At 44.9% G+C, this 22,156-nt stretch overlaps 1 protein-coding gene and 1 long non-coding RNA gene across 6 annotated transcripts in view; one reads left to right on the top strand and one right to left on the bottom strand.

Annotated features, from left to right (window-relative positions):
• Nucleotides 1–22,156, top strand: part of LOC146201208 (sorting nexin-4-like) — a 113,356-nt gene that overhangs the window by 3,201 nt on the left and 87,999 nt on the right. For all 5 annotated transcript variants that reach the window (XM_084595684.1, XM_084595685.1, XM_084595682.1 and 2 more), the window contains exon 3: nucleotides 15,124–15,247. In XM_084595684.1, coding sequence (XP_084451810.1) covers nucleotides 15,124–15,247 — 124 coding nt within the window. The remainder of the gene's footprint in view (nucleotides 1–15,123; nucleotides 15,248–22,156) is intronic.
• On the bottom strand, nucleotides 3,246–4,461 carry LOC146201210 (uncharacterized). The gene is made up of 3 exons (XR_014705295.1): nucleotides 4,330–4,461; nucleotides 3,691–3,732; nucleotides 3,246–3,591 (listed from the first exon to the last, which is right to left on the bottom strand). It is a non-coding gene; the product is annotated as an uncharacterized LOC146201210 (long non-coding RNA).

Genomic DNA, 22,156 nt, shown 5'->3' with positions numbered 1-22,156 from the left:
AGGCCGCTGCAGAAAACATGCAGCGCACGCGGAGACTACCCTCCCACAAGTCAGACACAACCAATTTCGTCCGATCGGCTTGCACACCTCTGAAGTCCAGCAACCAAGCGGGCTGTCTCACGATGAGCTCCAGCCGTGCACTCGATGTGGAGCTTCCTCGCACCAAGCAGATGATTGCAGCCATCTCGGAACAGTGTGTCATCGGTGCTGCAAACGTGGCCACTTAGCACGAGTGTGTAGAGTGTCGAACGAAACCAATAGGGGAGGCGGGCAGTCTACCTACTTTCTCAAAGCCAGCAAGATAGTTCTGAGTTTTGTACACATTGAGCATCAAACAACACTCGCATCAAGCCTATTCTTCGCCAAATAAGTTGGAACGAAGTTCAGCTTGCTGTGTTGGTAGACACGAGGTCCCCAGTGAATGCAATTCCGCAGGCAACGTTCGAAGAACACTTGGATAAGTGGCCACGTCTGCAGACAACAACATTGCAGCTATCATGTTTGAAGGGGTGACTTCCTATCTCTGGAACGCTGCAACTCACTGTGACCCTGGGTGTCGCGACTACAGACGAACCCGGATATATCGGGCCCTGATAATTCGAATTTTGGTTATATCACTCTCACTTAATATCCCCTTGAATATCCCATGTAAAAGTATCAGACAGCTGCGTAGTATATTGAACTCCAATTTCACTGGTCGTTCAATATATCGAACTCTGCACCTAGCACTGGATGGTGTGCCTTCTTCAAAGATTATCGCATCACCCTCAGCCGCTTGCCGCATGAAGTTTTCAAGCCATGCGTGAAAGGAATGAGAGAACAGTTTTACACCGCGCCCTTTCCCCAAAGACGTGTGCATAAGCAGGGATCGTTTGCCGCTCGCCAGTATGTGACGTTTGCAGGCCATGAGCATGATAGAATGAAAGGGAACCAGTTTGGCAACTTCCGCTGTGGAGCAGATGCAGCCAATGCAGCCGTGATGTTCGAGAGAGGGGAAATAACGTGATAGAGTGAAGTGCAAGTGTGTGCCCATTCTTTCTCTCCTTCCTCCCTTTTTCCCGAGCTTCATTCGCAGCAGCACGCACTGCGCATGCACCGACAAGCCAGCTCAATTCGTGGCAGACAAAACGTCGGTCGCTTTCTCCAGTGTGTATTGTGAACCCTCTGAGCACAGCAGCGGGTGACGTGCAGTGCGCATCTTGTGTTATCATGCTGAGCGTGTGGCGTAGCATGGTGGCTGCGGAAGTTGAGAAGAGGCAGTTTTTTTTCTTGTTTTTTTTTTTGCGGGAGGGTTTATTCTCGTCGCCATGCTTAACATGCGGCGTAGTGTAAGCCATGGCGGCTGCGGACGTTAAGAAGCGGCAATTTTTTTTTTTTTTTTTTTTTCATTTGTGAGAGTTGTCCATCCTTGTTGTGCTGAACATGCGGCATAGCCTAAGCTATGGTGGCTGCAGACGTTAAGAAGCATCATATCTTTTAAAGCGAAAGCATTACTTCGCTATGTTCACAGATTTCTGTCCGCAGAACGTGTCCGCAAAATCGTGTCTGCAGCAGTTGTGAGTAATTGAAAAGTGATAGAGGTTAATGAGTGGTGTCAATCGATAGAAGGTGATGTAATGTTATGTCTGAAAAATTAATTAGGTGAATAAGTTATAAGGTAATTAATTAGAGGCAAAAATATAAAAGTAAAGGCAGAAATGGTCTCATTAGCCAATAGCTTGGCGCTACATTTGAATGTATCAAATACTAATATAGTTAATTAAATCAAAGTGACGTCAAGGATGTGACCTCACGCAATCTGAAGTCGAGCCAAAAAGGACATAGGAAAAGATTGGTTCGCAATTTGAAAGTACCAAAGACTAAAATAGGTAAATAAGAAGTGAAATAATATGACGTCAAAGATGTGACGTCATGGAACCAGAACTAGAGCCAAAAAAGTCATAGGAAGGGATTGGCACGCAATTTGAAAGTACCAAAGACTAAAATGGGCAAACAAGAACTGAATTGAGCAACTTGAAGCAACCAACAGTAGCATCCGTGCTTTCGCATTACTCCAATGCAGATTCTGCAGTGCTCTTTAATTTTTTTTTTTTTTTTGCAAGAGTCCATACTTGTACCTATGAATCAACGAAACCATGCGGTCAACTGTGGTCGTGACACCGGCTTTTAGCACTGTTCGCTTCAAACTGCATTTGCAGCTATCATGCTTTCCAATGATTTTGTTGCAGTGGACTCTGCCCGCCCAAACGCGGCATGACAAATCGAACCAGGCTTGTGCAATCAAGCCGTCAAGGGCACTCTGCCAAGTTCACTCCCCGCCACCATAGGAGCTAACATCAAACGTATACTCAAAAGATAAACACAGCGTGACGTTATCGCTGCGCAGCATCTTGACACGGCTGCCAAAACAGAGGGACACGCACCAACTAACACTTTTTTTTTCTAATTTCTCTGCGGCGAAAGTGGAGGCTGGCTTCATTATGCAAGTGGGTTTATTATGCGACAAATACAGTATCATTTTTCACAATTGCAACGGCGTCTCAAGCCGAGTTTTGTATATTAACATATCGAACTATTTCGCGATCCCCTTCGAGTTCGATGTATCCGAGTTTGACTGTATACAGTCCGAGCTGGTTGCTGTTTATTAGCCCCGAGAAGTTTGAGTGGCGCCCTCTGGCGGTCAGCCCAACGTGACGTCACGGCAAGGACTGCCTGCGCCGATCGCTCTGGCTTCTCCGGGTTGCCGCGTAGCTTAGAGTCTGCTGCCTCGGTTGTTCTCATAACAACAACATTATGAACAACGCAGACAGCACCGATCGAGTGTCAGGAAAAAAAAGTATTTAATAATGATTCCTCTTGCTTTCAAAACACGAAACATGGGCTCGTCGCGGTAAGCGCAAGTCTCGCGACTGCCCGAGCGCTCGCCGCAACGGGCGCAGCTGGTGCCATCGCCGCGGCAGGAGTCTTTCGTGCGTCGTCCCTTGAAACTGATGATGTGCGTGGAGTCACTATCTTCATGATTGTATTACGAATGTAATACAACCATGAAGATAGGTCTATATGCCTGCGACGCGATAAATTTGTACCGTTTTGCTGTGGACGTTGCTTAGAGCGCGCATTATGGACTGCGCGCTGTGAAATTTGTGCACGGATATTTATTTAAAAGAGGCTACTGATTAAAACTTTATTAGAATCATCTTACTTGTCGAGCAGTTTTGAGAAGCAATTACGCATGATTTGCCAAGAGCAACGTGCATTTTGATGGCCAGAAATATGAGTTATTAACCGTGTCGTCGTAAACATTTCCGTCATTCTGTTCGCCTCTGCCTATTGCGCCGCAGCCGTGCGCGCATGGGATGTCTTGGGGGCACTGCTAATTTGCAAATTTCTTTCCAGTCTCCCTTTCCCTGAGGAGCATAAATTCCTATGTGGACAAAGCGTGCGAAACAAGTCGCTGCCTTAGTGAAGCAGAGAAACCACTTTCATCAATGATTTTTGCAACCGTTATTAGCTGTTTTTGCTTGAAGATGTCATTCGCGCTGAGCTGAATCCCAGCGTCTTTGAAAAGCTTCTGAACCTTCACGGTAACTCCTGAAAAGAGAAAAGCGCAAACTCTGTCAAAAAAAAAAAAAAAAAAAAAAACAGCTACAGGTGAAACAGGCAAACAGTGTATAAAACTGTATTACATACCTTCAGAACTTCCTGTGCGTTGGTTAGCGCTGTGTGTTGGTCCTTGAGAAAAAAAAAACGACAGAATTATTATGCCATCTAAACCACTCTTTACAGATACAGAGATATCACTAAATTTCCGTCACGCATTGAAAACTTTTTCGTTTTGTTAAATACTACAAACATTGAATCCGTATGTGAAGAGGATGAAAAATGGGTATTGTTTAAACAGGTCAGTCCTTCTCTGTTCTTAGGGTAACATTATGCTTAGAGTGATAAGGTTGAAATGCAGTATTTTCATGTACATTTGGTGACGTGGCTAGATAAAAGAATATTCCTCGTGTATCTACGGATGACTTGGTTTTATTACTTCATTTTTATGTTGTAACAAGCTCTACACTCGAATTTACTGCAGTAATATAGAGATTGTTTAAGGTATTAATTGTTTGTTTTGATCAACAGTAGGGCTGAGGAAGCAAAAGCCGATAATTTATCACGATTCTAGCTTACTCATGTATTTCAGTTTCATGGTCAGAACTAAAGACAATGCGGGATATATAAATGTTTTTCTTTTTCCTGAATGCTTGATAAAAATCATTCACGTCAATGTGAAATCACAAAGGAATAGTGGCCGCATAGCGTATCCATAGGTAGACATACCGTCTCAATCTATAACTTCCACCTCCTCTTCTAGTTGTGCAGCATCGTCCATTGGAACGGCGCTCGAATTTTCACTACTGTCCCCATTCTTGTGTGTTGTCAAAGCCTCTGCGTGTGCGCAGAACTGGTACGACTTTGCGAGAACGCCTCTTTCACCTGGAATCAGATAGAGAAATTCAGGCTACAACCTCAAAAAACACTGAAACAAGGCCTTAACGAAGTTTGGGCATTACCTCAGAAAAGCGCAGAGCAGCTGCACATCACGTGCACTTTAAAGCTACGCTTGTTGCATAGCACACAAGTCTGAGACGTAGCTAAGCCAGGGCTTCACGGAGCCCGAAAAAAAAAAAAAAAAAGAAAAAACATTCTTTATCATAACCGTTACTGAAGTGCTGTTTTTAGGGACGCGTTGCATTGAATCTGCGCCCCATGTCTTGGAAAATTTGCAAAATATCAGCATTCAAACAAAAAGACCAGCACAGCTGTGCGGACTGTGTCAAATTTCGCGGCATGAATGAACACGAGAACACCACTGCCGCGAGACACATTTTAAACAAAAACTTAAGCAGGGTCACAGTTGATTCAGCTTGGACATTCCGCTACTGAGCAAAATGTCTGAGCACTCACTGACACAAAGATCGAGGAAATGAAAGTTTGAGCAATGGCTAATTTACTTACGCCGCCGCTTCGTCGATCCCGGGAGCGATCGCCTTGCATCGCTAGGACGCACGTGAATGTTGACGGATGGAACAGAGTCTGGCAATAGTTTTGTTCTTGTACACTAATAATTAAAAAAAAAAGACTAGTTGACAAACAGCCCGTAAAAGCGTCGCTACACGTACGGCTCACCTAGTATCTTGTACACCGGCTACACAGTCTTCCTTTTTGAAGTGCTTACTGCACACTAGTGGCAATGCCGACGGTTGCTTCCCCATTCTTAACTTTATCAATCTAACCTCCTTCATTTTGAACAACTTTGGGTAAAGTGGAAGCTTACACCGGCTTTCTTCAGTGATTTTCACTGCGCACTGAGCAATAAGTCACCATCATGATTATTCGAGAGCGAAAACGAACGAAAGGAGCCGGCATCGGCCGGGAGGAGCAGCAGCCCGGCTGGCGGCAGGGTTGCCAGGTCCATAAAACGAAAAGTCGCCACAAAAATGGGAAAAGTAGCCAGAAAGTAGCCAACCAGAGAAAGAGCAATAAAATGTAGCCAAAAAGGAGCCATGGGGCCATGCATGGGGCAGTAAATAGAGCGCTCACTGCAAAAAGACAACCAAAAACATTCGTTTAATAGTCGTTTTATTCCAACGCTCGTGAAGAAACAAATGCCAGTTGCGTCTTATAGCAACTAAATCACATAGAAAAGTTTTCCGAAAAAACAAACAAAACTGGCTGCGTAACATTGCGATATTATATAAACAGACATAAAACTAAACTGACCAGATAAACACACATGTTATCAGAAACTTCTCTGTGATGATTAGAAACCGTATAAAATGCATAAAATTATGTCCACGAAAATGTAAGCATAAAATGTTAGTGGAGTTGGACGTCTCAAACAATGGCTACAAAAGAACACGACGAAACGAATCTGCAACCACTCAGGTGCGATGTTCAGGCCTGCCGTAAATAGTTGAGTTGACCTTCTCAATCATGGTTTGGGTTTATCAAGGATACGGCCAATGTGCAGGGGGTGTTCACATGATCACACACAGTTCTTTTTGATCATGACTACTAGGCGTTGGACGGGAACCTTCGATTTCTCAAGTATAATATTACATTATTGAGAGGCGTTTACCTTGCCTAGAGATATAGAAATCATTCTTTCATAGGTATACCAAGTATATTCGTAAGCTTCCTTGACACCAGTCCCTAATAATGTTCGGCGAATTGCGGTCAATGAATGGTTGTCCGCGCTCCTTGATCGCATTGAAAGTGCGCAACTGTTTTATTCAGTGAACAAACCAGAGTGCAAAAGCCACTTTCACACTGATGAGACAAACCTACAGACGGAAGATGCACTCATGACTAATTTATTGTCAGCGGGTGCACGCTAAATAAGATCTACTGCACGCAAATATGCACGGGCAATGAAAAACATTTCGAAGCAGTTCGTGGTAAGCCTAGTTAGTGTGTTAGCTCTGTTGTGATGTTTATCTAAGTTTGGCTAGCTAGCATAATGCGTTTACACTTGCCCTTTGTTGGCCATCTATAATGCAAAGTTTGGCTTTAAGTGCAGTTAAATAATTAGCACTAATTAATTCGGTTCGATAACTAGCACAATTCATTTGCATTCAACCTAAGCTTTTGAAAGGTATATGACTCGATGCTATAATGAAAAGGGTGGTTTTGATTGCATATAGCTCACTAACGCTAATATGGATCGCTAATCCAGAGCATTTGGATTCATCCTAAGCTTTTCGACGGTATATGACTTGATCGTCTAGCTCAAAGTTAGGTTTTATACAAAATAAATATTTAACGCAGATTAATGAGGATCGCTAACTACCACAGTGCCATTACACTTGGCCTAAGCTTTCCAATGGTATATGACTCGATGCTGCAGTGCAAATTTGGGTTTCAAGTGCGGTTTACTGAATATCATTTAATTTGGCCCGTAGTTGGTCAAAATAAGTGTATAATTAACCAATGATCCAAACTGAAGGTTTATCACGTGACATATACTATGCTTAGCCAAGATAGCTTGAAAGTAGCGAAATAGACTAAGCGGCCGCTTTGACTTTCTCTATATATTAAAGTTCAAAGCACTAGCCTGGGTCGTTTTCTCCTTTTGCGAAGTTTCACCGGGGTGACAGAGTTCACGCTAAAAAAAAAAACAAAAAAAAAAAACACAGACAAAGTCAGAGGCAGCACTAGATCCTGGAGCGCAGACCTGGCCCAAAAACGCGCGCTTCGCTTGACTGATGCGGCCGGCCGGCAGGCGCCAGAGAGAAAAAGCGTGTCGTGCGCAGAGCTCGCAGCCGCCCCGCGCGAGGAGAATTGAGGAGGAAAGCGCGGCGTGGAGGAGAGCGTCGCTACTTTCAAGTTACCAAGGGGTTTTAGTGGATGGATGTTAAGAGCGTCCCCTTTGAAACAGGGTGGGGACAGTCGTCACCATGCACAGTTGGTTGTATTGCAGCGCTACCGTTGATGGATTTGCTATCTGTCTATCTATAAAAACGAGCATCCTGAACAGCGCGCAAACGGGCTCGTTGGAATAGGCGAAAATTTTTCAAAGTAGCCAGAAAGTAGCCAAGTAGCCAACCCAAAATTTTTGTCGCCAGGCGGCTCAGAAAGTAGCCAATTTGGCGTAAAGTAGCCAAATCTGGCAACCCTGGCTGGCGGAGTCCTTGCCGTGACGTCAGACTGCGGCGATCGCAGCGGCGCCAGTGTTCGCTCTCGGGGCTAATAATCTAGGAGCAACACTTTGCTGCCGTGCCACTATCTGAAGATTCAGTACTGCTGTTAGCCAGTCTCATTGTCAATGCTGTGGCGTGCGTACAAGCGGCCACCACAGACAGATTGTTGGAAACCCTGCTATCAAGATGCAATGACATTTTCACTCCGGGACTTAGATTGCTTCAAGGGCCCCTGGTGCACCTGTCCATCAGAGAAGATGACAGGCCCTGGTTTTGTAAAGCTCCGCCAGTTCCATGCGCACTGAAGTAAATGGTGTCGGAAGAGCTAAATAGGCTAGTCTATGAAGGAGTGTTATCTGCAGTGACGTTTTTGGAATGGACCACACCTGTCGTCAAGAAGGATGGGTGGCTACGGATGTGCAGCGACTTCCGTCTCGCAGTGAATGCCGTGACCCAGATGGAGCAATATCCGTTGCAATGAATTGATATCTTTGTGAATCTCAATGGCGGAAAAGTTTTCAGCACCTTGGACTTGCATAACGCCTACAATAGCTATCCCCAGACGAAGACTCAAAGAAACTAGCTGCTCTGAACACACACAAGGGCCTATACTTATTCTTCTAGCGACGCATGGAAGCCATGCTTATTGGGATTCCCGGGGTACAGGTCTATCTGGACGACATTATTATGGCTGAAAAGGCGAATGACTACGTGGTCCTTAAGCGAGTGCTGCAACGTCTGAGGGAACACGGCCTGCATCTAAAGCCTGAGAAATGCAACTTCAGTCAGGAGCAAGTTACGTTTTGTGGGCATTGTGCTGATAGCAGTGGCTTGCAGCCTAACAGCGATAACAGCGCTGCTTGACACCCCACAACTCACCTCGGTGAGTGAGCTGAAAGCTTTTTTAAGTTTTTTAAATTACTACTGCAAGTTCTGGCCACACATGTCAACTCTTCTGGCGCCCTCATATGCATTGCTGGCGAAAGGCGTTAAGTGGTTCTGGGGCAAACAGCAGTAGATGGCTCTCAAGTTGCTAAGAAGGCAGTGAAGAATGCAAAACTTCTGTTGCATTTCGACCCAAACAAGCCCCTTCGTTTAGATTGTAATGCGTCAGCAGTAGGTCTCGGAGCCGTACTGTCGCATCAAGTCAACGGCGTGGATTACCCCATAGGATTCAGGTCACAAATGCTAATGAAAGTCAACAAGAACTATTCCCAGCTAGAAGAGGAGGCGCTGGCTCTTGTGTTGGTCATAACCCGGTTTAGAGACTGCCTTTATGGAAAGCTTTTCGGGCTGGTAACGGACCACAAACCATTGACAGGATTGTTCTGCCTGGACAAGGCAATTCTGCAGATAGCCGCTGCCTGTACTCTGCATTGGGCCCTGCTTTTGGGAAGATATCTGTACAGCCTGTTATACCGTAAGGTGTCCGAAAATGTGAACGCCAATACTTTCAGCCGTCTCCCTCTCCCTGTTCTGCGGGAGCAGCCTGACGAACAGGAAGACGCACGTGCCCGAATATGTATTATATACTGATGCTGTGAATGTGTTACCGATCGATGCCAAAGAGTTGATGGCCCGAACCATCCGGGACCCTCTGTTACATCAAGTGCACGGCATAGTCAGAGGGGCACTTCTGGCCGTTCTTTAAAAAAATAAAGTGAGTTGACTGTTGTGACCATGACTTCATTTACTGAGGACATAGAATAGTCATGCCGTCAACGGCTGCTGCAGATCTTCTGAGGCTCCTCTAATAAATGCACCCAGAAATGGCTGCAATGAAAAACTTTGCGCAAACTATTTTCTCGTACTCAAGGCTGGATGCCGATATTGAGAGGGTAGTACATGAATGTGATTCATGTGTACAAGCTAGTGACGCCTCGAGCACAGGTACCGGCACCGTGGCCAGAAACAGACTAAAAGCGGCCTCAAATGCACATTGACTTTGCAGGCGCCATCATGGGACACATGCTGCTAGTGGTGATACGGTCTCGAGTGCACATTGACTTCGCAGGCCCCATCATAGGACACATGCTGCTAGTGGTTATGGATGCCGAGACCAAGTGGTTAGGGGCCATACCGTTGAGAAGCACGACGTCCACCCCGGAAGTGTTAAGAGCCATATTTGCCAGATTTGGACTGCCCAATACACTGGTTTCAGATTATGTGCCACAATTTGTCTCTACAGAGTTCAAGAGCTTCGTAGAAATGAACGGGATCAACCATGTGATGATTGCGGCTTATCACCCGCAGTCGAACGCCTGACGGAATGTGCAGTTCGCACGATCAAGGAAGCCATCAAAAAGATCAGGGGGACAGCCTCGTTACCTGCCAGAGTCTCTTTTTATTCCGCTATCGACGGATGCCTATGAAGGGTGGAAAGTCTTCATCCAAACTGCTGTTGAGTTACCGGCTACGGACCAGACTGGACTGATGCCTTCTGAGTGCAGCCAGTGAAGCGCAATTTTGAAACGCACAGATCTACCATGCCATTCTTTGCAGGACAGCTGATATGGCTTAGAAGTTCTCACTGTCGGCTCAGATGGTTGCTTGTCATAGTCTTAAGCACACAAGTGATTCAGATAGCGAATGTGTCTTCGCTGAATGGCGAGCAACATCGTTATGCGGATCAACTGCGAGCGCACAACCCCAAGGGCTCTGATATGAAGTAGCTAGTTTGCGCCACAGCACCCGAAGCCTGTAACCAAACCTCGGCCAACTCAGACGACATTTCGAACCCCACTCCTGTTGAGTCGCCTCCCAATGAGCTCCCATCACTTCATTGGTCTATCATGCAACAGTGTCCACCTCAAAGGCTAAATTGGTAAAAGGGAAAATTTTGCTATGTCAGCAAGCATGTCGTCAACCGCCTGCAGGCATCAAGTCCCATGACATCCTCTCAAAAGATAGCGGGCTGCATTTTGCCCATGGCGTCATCATGAGAGCATATATAAAATGACACCCCGTAAATAAAATCCTATTATTTTGCTTGTGTTACCGAAAGGTTCAGTCTAAACACATCACCGTTTATATGTACGCTCAGTTCATGGAAGCTGGCAAGATAGAACCCAAGAAGAAACGAATACACAAGCGCAAGCACAATCAACAGTAGAGAAATCGAAACTGAAAAAAGATGAGACAGAACGCACGATACAACAAGTTTTCGAAAATTTGCTGGGAACTGTGGGGCAGAATATACAGGGTGTCCTAGCTAAAGGCAACCAAGCTTTTCAGAAAGACGCTCAATTAAAATGGCAGATTGCGGTGCTTGGCCGGATTACAAATTGAACCCATCGCTCTAGCATAGTTACCTTCCTTCATATTTGCCACTGGAATGCGTTCGCTCCAGCGGGAGCATGCTTTCTGGTGGAAGTAAGCCAAGCAGCGCGCACACTGGTTTTCGTGGCTCCGCCCTTGCAATGGCCGCCGTTGTCTTCGGTCTGTTGCGAGCACATATTTTCAGCTGTTTGCAAAGCATATTTAATAGCGTAAATCTTTATTTCTGATAAAGCATTATCAAATCTTTGATCGAAGCTAACATATGTCTTTGAAGCGGCAGAGGTGCCGTTTGAAAAAGCTGCCGATGCTGAGCACAGCTCGATGGCATGTCAAGCGAAGGGAATGAAAGTTTTTCCTAGGGCTCGCACATTATAAAACAAATAACGTAAACAATGCTTAGAAACATTGTTCTTGCTTCAGTTGAGATGCGAAACCATTTATGACGTCCGAATGTGAAAAAATATGCTTCGAATGTCGACGTTGTCATGGCAGGCTGCAGGGTTTCGTAGTCTCGCTGCCCCCGAAGTGTACAGGAACAATGTTGAGAATCATGCATACAGCTCAGATGCCGTGCTTTGTAAGGTTAACATGAAAGAAAAGCTTACAGCAAATAAGTTATTTCGTCTTATGCTGTGCTAGCTTCTTCTGAGACCAGTAGCCACTGCTCGTCTATATAGTGTCATTGCGACGGCTGCCCGCTGCGATAGGCCTGATGTTGGTGCTTGCTGGTGACGTCCGCTCCTTGCAAGATTTTTCACCGCGAAGTGCAAGTTGACTCCTTGGAGGTCGGCAACCAGGCACAGCTTTCATGTCATCCACAGCTGCTCGGATCACCATGCAGCAACAAGGAAGCGAGATTGCGCCAGTCATAGCAGGGAGTAGAAGCAAAAACACGAGGCATGGCATACGTGATTCCAGCCAAATCTGACGGTTTCGGCGAAGCAAATATCGATGCACCACGAAACGATCCGGGATTCACACCTGATCCCAATCTGCCATTGGAACAGGCAGCTCTCGCTCCCATTCTGCCATTGGAATACAACTGCCCCGAATGGAGCAGAAAAATTATCCGGATCTGCCATTGGAACTCAACATTAGTTGCCTACTCTGAGTATGTATATTAATTAGTTGAGGAATTAGCTGCTTTTGTACAGTTCACTTCGAGAAGAAAACGTCAAAGCAGAAGTAGTTCATCTTGAATAACAGCTGACTGAAATGTTTTCACCAAGGTACTGTTTACTTGAAAAGCATTTTCCTTTTTTTCTGCTGGATTGAAGATGACAAGGCCAGTGAATAAAACTGTGCAACTAATATCGTCGTAGAAACATCTCAGTGAGCTGTTTTCCAGGATATCTACAGCTTCTGAAAGTTTACTTCTAAAGGTCATAATTAAAAAGTTTGCTAATTAAGTCTACTAATTTTAATACCCTTGAACAGCAAAACAGTAAATACTAAGGACTAGACCACGCTATTTTGTCACCTGAACTATGTCACCTTAGCCTCACTAAAGACATCAGGATGTTTAGGTACTGGGAAATCTAGGAATTTTCAGGGAAATATAATGCACCGGGAAGAATCAGTGAAATGTTAAGGAAACCACTAAAAATTTCGCCAAGTCAGAGCAAATGTCACAATCTATCCTGCAGTTCATTTTTATTTTAAGCTGGTGCACAGCAAGTATGTTATTCATGCAGACTTTTTTTGTTTGTATGTGCTGTCTCACCAGCAGCATTGCGGCGCACCAGCTCGCGGGGCGCGATATGTTACGTTGACGACAGCGCATGGCTGAACTGCCACAATGGAATGACCGATATACATGTGAGGTGGGTACTCAATGAAATATGTGGAAGCACAGCGTTGGAGTAGTACGCGACAAAAAGCAGGAATAACCTCGCTGGCAGCGGCCAGCACAAAAGCGATAGGCGAGCTGCGTTACCAAGCACGCACATCCATTATTAGATAGGATTGGCTCAGCTGTTTGCGGAGGACGGTGCGCTTGCTCAGAGGCTAGCATCACTGCTCTTTTAATTTTCAGTAATCTTTTGACTATCTTAACGGCCATTAACTCTAATGACAGCCTTTTCACTATTGTAAATTGCAGAATATGAATAATAAATAGCTTTTTGTTGTGAATTATTCATCTGTGCTCATTATTGTCACCAGCTACATTTTTAGCCTCCTCACTTGTCAGAGAATTTAATCTGAAATAATCAGGGAAAGCCTGGAAAAGTCAGGGATATTGAAAATAGTGGTTTGCTATACACCATAGAGACAAGAAAGCAAGAATGCCTTGGAAGTATTTTTTTCTTAATGCCAGAACACACATTGTCTACATCTCTTTCAGTGCAACGGTCTCTGAAAAGGGCATGTTGCAAATGGTCGCTACCCTATTTTTTGTAAGAGAAAGTCAATCTGTTACAGATTGATGGCTCGCTGCTGTGAAGAACTCTGCCTTTGTCATGTTGTAATGTTTCCACTATATAAGGGCATCAGGACCTTTTTTTTAAATATTGAGGCCCTATTCTATTCTCTGAAATGCTTCCTTATGTCTAGAGCTGCTTTGACATTCTCGGGATTCTGTAACAGGGTTTCTCGATGCTCACAGAGCAGCTTCCAACTAATCCGTGGAATCATCGAGGTGGAGATCATTGATTGGTTTCGCTACACCTGTGTCAAAGCCACCAGTTGTTCTATCTCGCAAGGAGATGCAGTACCTGCGATGTTACTGGAATCTTGCAAGCTGCAAATGCACATCATTTGGCAATGACGGCCCCCCCTCAATGCTTTGCAATAAATTGCTCAAATTCTGGAGCCATATTATGCAGTAATCACATTACCAACCTCTCACAAATCTCTCAAACCGATCAGTTAGCCCCACTTCTATTGGCCAACTCTGGCTGGTGGAATGCATATTGACGAATAGGACTTGTAATCGACAATTTTGTGACTTTTTAAGCCATTCCTTGGCAGACTCCTTCAACTGAGTCATGTAATCACCCCCTGCCCAAAGCACACTTTGAGACATATAAAAAAAAAAAAGTTACGCTGGCATCCAAAGAGGATGGCCTCTCAGCCGGATAGTGGTGTCACCCACTTCTCTCAGGTTTGTGGGTGTCGGAATGGTTTATGTGCACTGACGCGGTCAGGATACATGCATCACATGACACTTGAAACGGGAGGATTGCACAGTTACCGCCATAGCATAGTATGTCATGTGTGGATTACCATTACAGATCCCACTGGTGGCATGTCTTCCAATTTGTCACATTATCTTCCGTCTGAAACGGGATCAGAACTAATCTTCCATTCTAACTAACACTGCTGTTAAAACAAAAAAATACTCTGTTATGCCTACCTTGGCCTCAGGTAGTACTTTTGGCTTCCTCCGTCTGTATATATGGCCTTGCGTCTATGGTGACTGTGAGCAAAATTTTGACATGTGCTGGATTAAAGGAGCTTGCTGGGTTGAATGGACAAGAAAAATATTAGTGTACTTGCTTCATATACAGTAAGCAGTGCCACTTGCTTGTATATGTCAAAAGGCAGGCTGCAACACGCAATGGATGGATGACTGGACAGGCGAAGCGCATGCTCACATGTTGGCTGTGAGTACCACACGCTTCGTCTATCCATTCGCCCATGTAACCTCGTTTGTCACAACCAGTCTAGCACAATAATTCTCGATAGCTTGGTGCAAAAGAAGAACAAGCTCATGTATATGCACAGGCCCCGTGAACAAAGCAGTTGGCAGTCTGCTCATTGCATTGCCAAATGGTACTGCCTTTCTGAGGTGCTTAAGAATTGATTATTTCTGTCTCTACCTTTCACACCATTCTGCATCCATGATTTGTTGATGCAGCCTTTCTTTTAATTCATTCCTTGTGCCTCTAATATCTGGAGCCACCTGCCTGTATCCATTGCCATCACTTGCCAGTGCTGCAGTTTTCGAGAATGCTGCCACCAATTTTATGTGCCCCTCCTCTCCAGGCCTGAAAGCACAGAAACATATAAATTGCTCGAAATCTAAACGGAAATGTGCCCCTTTCACAGGTGCAAAGCCTGGACCCCTTGGCTTGGTCTGCAGCACCGATAGCCTGTGCCTCACGAGCGTTTGCCTTCACTACCCTCCCCCCCTTATGTTTTGTCACTGCAGCATCCGGGAGCCCAGGAAGACCCCGTACATTGTGTGGCGGCGTTACCGGGACTTTGAATACCTGCACAGCCACCTGCAGGACACGTACCGTTGCGTCATCATCCCTCCCTTGCCAGAGAAGAAGGTGCGTACGTCCCTTCTTTTATTGCTTCGTTTGGTGCACTCCAGGCATGACGGTAGCACTCGAGGTTTCTTTGAGGCACTTCAGGCACAGCCCAGTCCTCCACTATAGCCATCCACACACACAGAAGACCCAACTAAGACACTACTGATGAGGCTGACGCAGTGCAAAAGCCTGCCATCCAAGCATTTCTGAGGAGCCATTTTTACAGCTTCAGAAAAATTTCTTGCACATTGTGGAAATAAGTCTCGGTGACAATGGACCCGCCTATAACACCACTCTTTTTTTTTTTTTTATGGGATAGGATTAAGTAGAGGGCAAGTGTAAATTCCTGCCCCGTTCAGAGCGTGCATAACATTGCATCAATCTGAATATGGCAAATTAGGTCCAAAAAATGACACTCACTCCAACTGCCATGCATGCATGAAGCACGAAATCTTTGCTGCTTCTGAAGTTTTCTAAAACGGACATCTTGGCCTATCAGTAAGATGCAGTGATAATTCTTGCATCATTCTCGCCTAATATGCGTGGTTATACCAAAGGAACAAGAAAGCTGAACATGCGAAATGTGATGGTCATATGGAGGACCCTGTAACTTCAGAAGAACAAAGGAAAACAGTCATGCGGGTTTCACTGTTCCATGACATTAGTGGAGCAGTGGTAAGAGCAGGGCTACTGAATAACTTGACTTTCATTTCACAGAGGAAAGGCAAACAATGGTGGAAATCTGTGCATCTATTCCTCGAACAGCTGCTTAAGTTAATGTCTCATGGCGTAGATAATAAAGATGTTTGTTGCTTTATGCCATCTGTCAGCAAGCAGACAAGCTTTTGTCCACGCTCCCTAGTATGGTCACATTTTTATTGTGGTACCTACACGAACCACTCAAAATTATTTTCGGGGTGGCAGTGAGCGCATAGCTCGAGAGAAACAACTGAGAAGAATAACAAATGGTGTGGCACATGCCTTTTCCGGAGCGTACAGTGCAAGAGAAATGAGTGATGAGAAAGAGGAACAGAGAACAAGCGCTATTTCTAAATGAACTGCATTGAGCATGACGAGTCAACACCCATTCAAGCATAGTATTATACTTCAAGTTGCACAGTATACATACCTGCCAACCCTTTTGATTTGCCCCGAAGACTTCCAATTTCTGACAGAACTTTCCAATTACACGATCATTGCGTAAATCTTCTGATCAATGTTCTCTGCCTGCGTAAGAAGGCTGTGTCGGTTTGGACTCATGGCGACGTAGTGGTCGATCAGACCTTGTAGGCAACAAATTCGATGGCGGCTGGCAGCAGTGCTCGAACATCATGCCATCTGATCGTATTGCGCTCGGCCGCATGTCTCATGCTACCGAGCTGAGCTATGCCCATTGATGGCATGACAGCTCATCTTTCGGAACCGTCGTGGCCAACAATGGTCGCTGACAGAATTTTATGTAAAGCAGCTAATAATGGTTTCCCATGAAACTAAAACGGTATGCCGATGACGCTGAAAGAAAACGGCAGTGGTGCCTCGCCGATCAGTTTGCGTCGACCGGCTGCAGAGGTGAAGCGAGGTCACTCGGTGGCAGTCTCCTGCAGATGTCTCCTGGACTTGCCTTTCATGCATGCTGTTGCTGCTTTTGTTTCAATTAGCACTCAATGGCGTCCTGAACGTGCCTGCCCCCTTTAGCACCGCCAAGTTAGCAGGTATCAGTATGCCCTTCATTGGAAAAGCAGTGCCACACCTTTTGCATGTGAATCAGTACACCATTGGGCCCCGTATTGTAGGAGCCATATCAGGAGTAGAAAATGCTAGTGGATTTCAGTTTCAACTATGTACTTCAGCACACCTGGTGACTGAAGGAGAATTGATCTTTTAAAATTAAGAATTCGTGCATGGTACACCCTTGGCATGTGATGGGGCCGTGTCTGAGGCACTGGCAACGAAGGTTCTCTGTTTTACCCAGCAATGGTTTAAATCCTGCTCGGTGATGATTTTTTCGGTTGGATATCGATCCCATGACTGTTGCAATGCTCTTGCTGTCTTTCCTCTGGCATTCATGTTTGTATTGGCTTGGCAGTGGTATACCACAAAAAAGTTTCGTACCCCTGATCATGTGCTCGCTCTTGATCGATTGAAATACTTGGTGAGTGGCCTGAAGAACACTTCGGCCATAAATTTTTTTCCCATTGATAGTATTGCTTGGGCTTAAAGCACTGGGACATGCATAAGTGGTATCACGTAAAATTGTGCAGAATTTCAAACAATTAGTGAAACATTGTACTAGGTTTTTTGGTTCATAGTCTCAAAACGGTATTTCCTAATGTGGTGGCATAACACAGATCAGAGTGGACAGAGCTCTGCACTGTTGTGTTTATCAACATCCTGCTGTGCTGCAAAGGAACCTTTTTCCTGAAATATCTTTCTCTGTTCTCCTCTTCTAATGCAGTTGAGGACAGAACAGGCAGGGATTGTCGTAGAAAAAGGTTACAAAAATATAACTGGACCAAAGTGAAACTATACTAATGATCATGCTAATGTCCCATTTAGTCAAAAGGCTGGATGGACACCTTATGCAGCATCCAGACCCAAAGTTTTAAAAAGTAAGGATGTTTCTTTTATTTCCCTTGCCACAATGTGCTCATTGCTTGTGCTAGTTTAGTTTCCTGTATAACTGGTCATCCCAGCATTGTTTTTCATGCCTTCCCGCAAAGAAGTATGTTGCTCTTTATAATATTTGCAAATGAGCTTCTTTACTTCCATTCTCATGTGGTGAGACGATCCTTGATGAACTCGGGATTGTGCTGGTCTTTTTATGTGTATTCGAGGCGTGAATAATTAAGACTTGAAAATATAAGAACAGAAATGGCATAGCTAAAGGGAACAGGAATCCATAAGCACAGTTTAAAGGGACCATGAAAGGACATTTATTGAGGTCTTCGAAGAGCATAGTAGTGATCAGTATTCTATCACCCATAACCACACTGAAAAAAATTTACAAGGCATGTTTATGTCTGCCAACAATAATGGCCACTAAAAGAAAATACAGGGCCCACTAGTTAGGGTGTGGGTGAAATAACCACACTGAAAAAAACTTACAAGGCATGTTTATGTCTGCCAACAATAATGGCCACTAAAAGAAAATACAGGGCCCACTAGTTAGGGTGTGGGTGAAATCATTCATAGTCTAGCCTCTCCTTTCTCATCCCTACAAGTGAGGAGGGAGGTCAGAGCGGGGGTTGGCTGGTGGAGAGTGGGGAATGTCCCCCTAAACACCACCAGCCACAAGAATGCTCACCCAGATTCCCCAAATTTGCATCAAGGTAGCTAAGAATGCATGGTAGTGTGTTGCACTAAATGGTGGTGAGCAGCCATTTTTTTAAGTTATTTGTAAATTACCCATAACATTCGTACAGAACTCTTGAACTTTACTAAGATACTCGCAAAGACCACCTCTTCATATTTCTTGCATTAGAATATGACCATGAGAATTGTTTCAGGGTTCCTCTAAATTTCATTCCACTTTTATTCTCAAACAAGAGTATTTATTACACTACAGTCATCATCGTCAGCCGGACTACACCCACTGTAGGACGAAGGCCTCTCTCGTATTCCCCCAATTAACCCGGTCCTGTGCTAGCTGCATCCACTTGACCCCTGCAAACTTCTTAACCTTATCTGCCCACCTAACTTACTGTCGCCCCCTGCTATGCTTTCCTTCCCTTGGAATCCAATTTGTTATCCTAAGTGACCATCGGTTTTCCTCTCAATGTACTACATGCCCTACCCATGCCCCTTTCTTCCTGGTTTCCACTAGAATGTCATTAACTCGAGTTATTTCTCTGACCTACTCTGCGCTCCTCCAATCTCTTAACGTTCCACCTACCATTTCTCGTTCCATAGCCCTTTTTGTTAGCCTCCACGTTTCAACCCCATAGGTGAATACAGGTAAGGTGCAACTGTTGTATACTTTCCTCTTTAGTGATAACGGTAGGCTGTTAGTTAATTAATAGCATTAATGATAGGGTGACGGAAAATGAGCCCCCCAGTTTGGAAGGCTTCCCACATGTTACTGGGGATGAACAAAGGGCGTTTCCTAGTAGCTCCAGGACGAATGAAGCGGCTGGGCTAAAGCCAAAAGGACGCTCAGTTGTGGATGTGTTGGGAAGCAACCGGAAAGTCCGATGTTGCAAGGAGATATCTCACATAGCAACATGGAATGTAAGATCTATGATGCAAGGTAAACTGGATGTCGTCAAGTGAGAAATGGAACACTGATATCTTGGTTATCAGCGAGCTCAAGTGAACCGGAATGGAGAATTTAATTCTGGCGACCATTATATCTTATTGTGGGCACGAATCCAGGAGAAGGAATGGGGTCGCTCTCATAGTAAACAGAAGAATGGGCAAAGCACTGCTAGGGTATAACCCCAAAAACGACCGAATGATTTCACTTTGGATCCAAGGTCACCCTTTCAACATAACAGTTATCCAAGTCTATGCACCAACCACTACTGCTGAAGAAGCTGACGTTGAGAGATTTTATGCTGACCTGCAATGCCTTTTAGACCGCACTCCATCATCAGACATCCTTTTTCTCATAGGAGACTGGAATGCTAAGGTGGGGAGTGAAGAAATATCCGGAATTGCAGGCATGTTTGGTCTTGGTGAGCCAAATGAAGCTGGGCAGAGGCTAGTAGAGTTTTGTCAAGAAAACAACCTGACCATAGCGAACACTCATTTTCAACAGCACAAGAGGCGCCTGTACACATGGACTTCACCGGACAGTCTGTACAGGAATCAGATTGATTATATTCTTTGATGGCAGAAATGGAGAAGCGCTATACAAGCAGTAAAAACAAGGCCTGGGGCCGATTGTGGCACCGAGCATCAGCTTCTTGTTGCCAGATTTAAGCTTCGATTGAGGAAAACGCAGAAAACTAGAAGGCCTTTCAGATATGATTTGGATCAAATTCCATTAGGATATGCTGTGGAAGTGAGGAATCGATTTCAAGAATTAGATCTAGAAGACAGAGAGCCCGAAGAGATGTGGACTGATGTTCGTTATATAATACAAGAAGTTGCTACTAAGGTAGTTCCAAAGCAAAAGAAATTCAAGAAAGCAAACTGGTTATCTGAAGAGGCTTTGCAAATAGCTGAGGAAAGGAGGATGGCAAAAGTTATGGGGGAAAGAGAAAGATACAAGGTTCTCAATGCGGATTTTCAGAAAATAGCAAGGAGAGATAAGAATGCCTTCCTGAACATACAGTGCCAAGCAGTTGAGGACAACAGCCAATTAAGGAACACAAGAGCTCTGTATAAGACAATCAAAGATATCAAAGGAAGCTTCTGTGCTAAGCTGGGCGTGATAAAGCACAAACGAGGCAAGGACCTCACTGAAGCCTCAGAGATAAAGAAGAGGTGGCAGGAATACACAGAACTGTACAAGGACCTGAATGTGCAAACCCAACATAAGACTGTTGTGATTACTGATCTCGAGCCGGGCATCCTGAAGAGTGAAGTTGAATGGGCCTTAGCCAGCCTTGCTAAGAACAAAGCTATCGGAATTAATGGCATTCCAGCTGAGTTGCTTCAAAACCTCAACCATGATGCTGTTAACATTCTGCATACATTATGTCAGAAGATTTGGACAACCCTGCAGTGGCCACAGGATTGGAGGAGGTCAGTTTACATCCTCATTCCAAAGAAAGGCAGGAAAGGCAGTGCCAAAGATTGTTCCAACTACCGCATGATCGCACTTATTTCGCATGCTAGCAGGGTGATGTTGAAAATCCTCCAAGGTAGGCTGCAGCAGTATGTGGATCGGAAGCTTCCGGACGTGCAAGCTGGGTTTCGCTAGGGCAGGAAGAGGAACTAGAGACCAGATTGTCAACCTTCGCTGGATCATGGAAAAAGCAAGGGAGTTCCAGAAACCCATCTACTTCTGCTTTATTGAATATGCGAAAACGTTTGACTGCGTAGATCATAGCAGATTGTGGCAAGCTCTCCAAGAGATGGGAGTTCCAGTTCACCTCATCTGACTCCTCAGGAACCTGTATGAAGGGCAAGAGGCCACAATCAGAACTGGGCATGGTCTTACTGATTGTTTTCCGATTGAGAAAGGAGTAAGACGAGGCTGCATACTGTTGCCCTGCCTATTTAACCTATATGCTGAGTGCATCATGAGGAAGACCGGTCTGGACGAGTCTTCAGCTGAAGTGAAGATTGCTGGAAAACGTATCAACAACCTTAGATATGCGGATGATACCACTTTAATGGCAGAAAGTGAAGTGGAACTCAAGAGACTTCTGATGCGCGTACAAGAAGAGAGTAAGAAGTTCAGGCTTAAACTGAACATTAAAAAGACAAAGATCATGGTGTCTTGCCCTATGAAGTCCCGGAGCATCAAGGGACAAGAAATGGAAGCTGTGACAGATTTTCTCTTCTTGGGCTCCAAGATTATCCCGGAAGGAGACTGCAGCCATGAAATTAGGAGACGCCTGCTTCTGGGAAATGCTAGCCTTGACCGCCTAATAAAGAGCAGAGACATTAGTCTGCCTTCCAAGATCCATATAGCTCGTGCTATGGTCTTTCCAGTTGTGATGTATGGATGCGAGAGTTAGACTGTGAAGAAGGCTGACCGCCGAAGAATTGACACGTTTGAATTGTGGTGCTGGCGGAGACTCTTGAGAGTTCCTTGGACTGCCAGAAGATCAAATCAGTCGATATTGTCGACCATAAACCCTGACTTCTCATTGGAGGGTCAAATTCTAAAGTTAGAGCTCAGCTACTTTGGTTATCTGATGAGAAGAGAGGAGTCGCTGGAGAAAGATTTGATGTTGGGAAAGGTTGAGGGTCACCGGAGAAGGGGTAGGCAGCGAACACGATGGTTAGATGGCATCCTCGAGGCGCTGCAGATGA

The sequence above is a fragment of the Amblyomma maculatum genome, chromosome 2 (genome assembly GCF_055883805.1).
Source record: "Amblyomma maculatum isolate TAMU_Amacu chromosome 2, ASM5588380v1, whole genome shotgun sequence".
Taxonomy (NCBI): domain Eukaryota; kingdom Metazoa; phylum Arthropoda; class Arachnida; order Ixodida; family Ixodidae; genus Amblyomma; species Amblyomma maculatum.
This window is presented reverse-complemented; position numbering and strand designations above follow the sequence as displayed.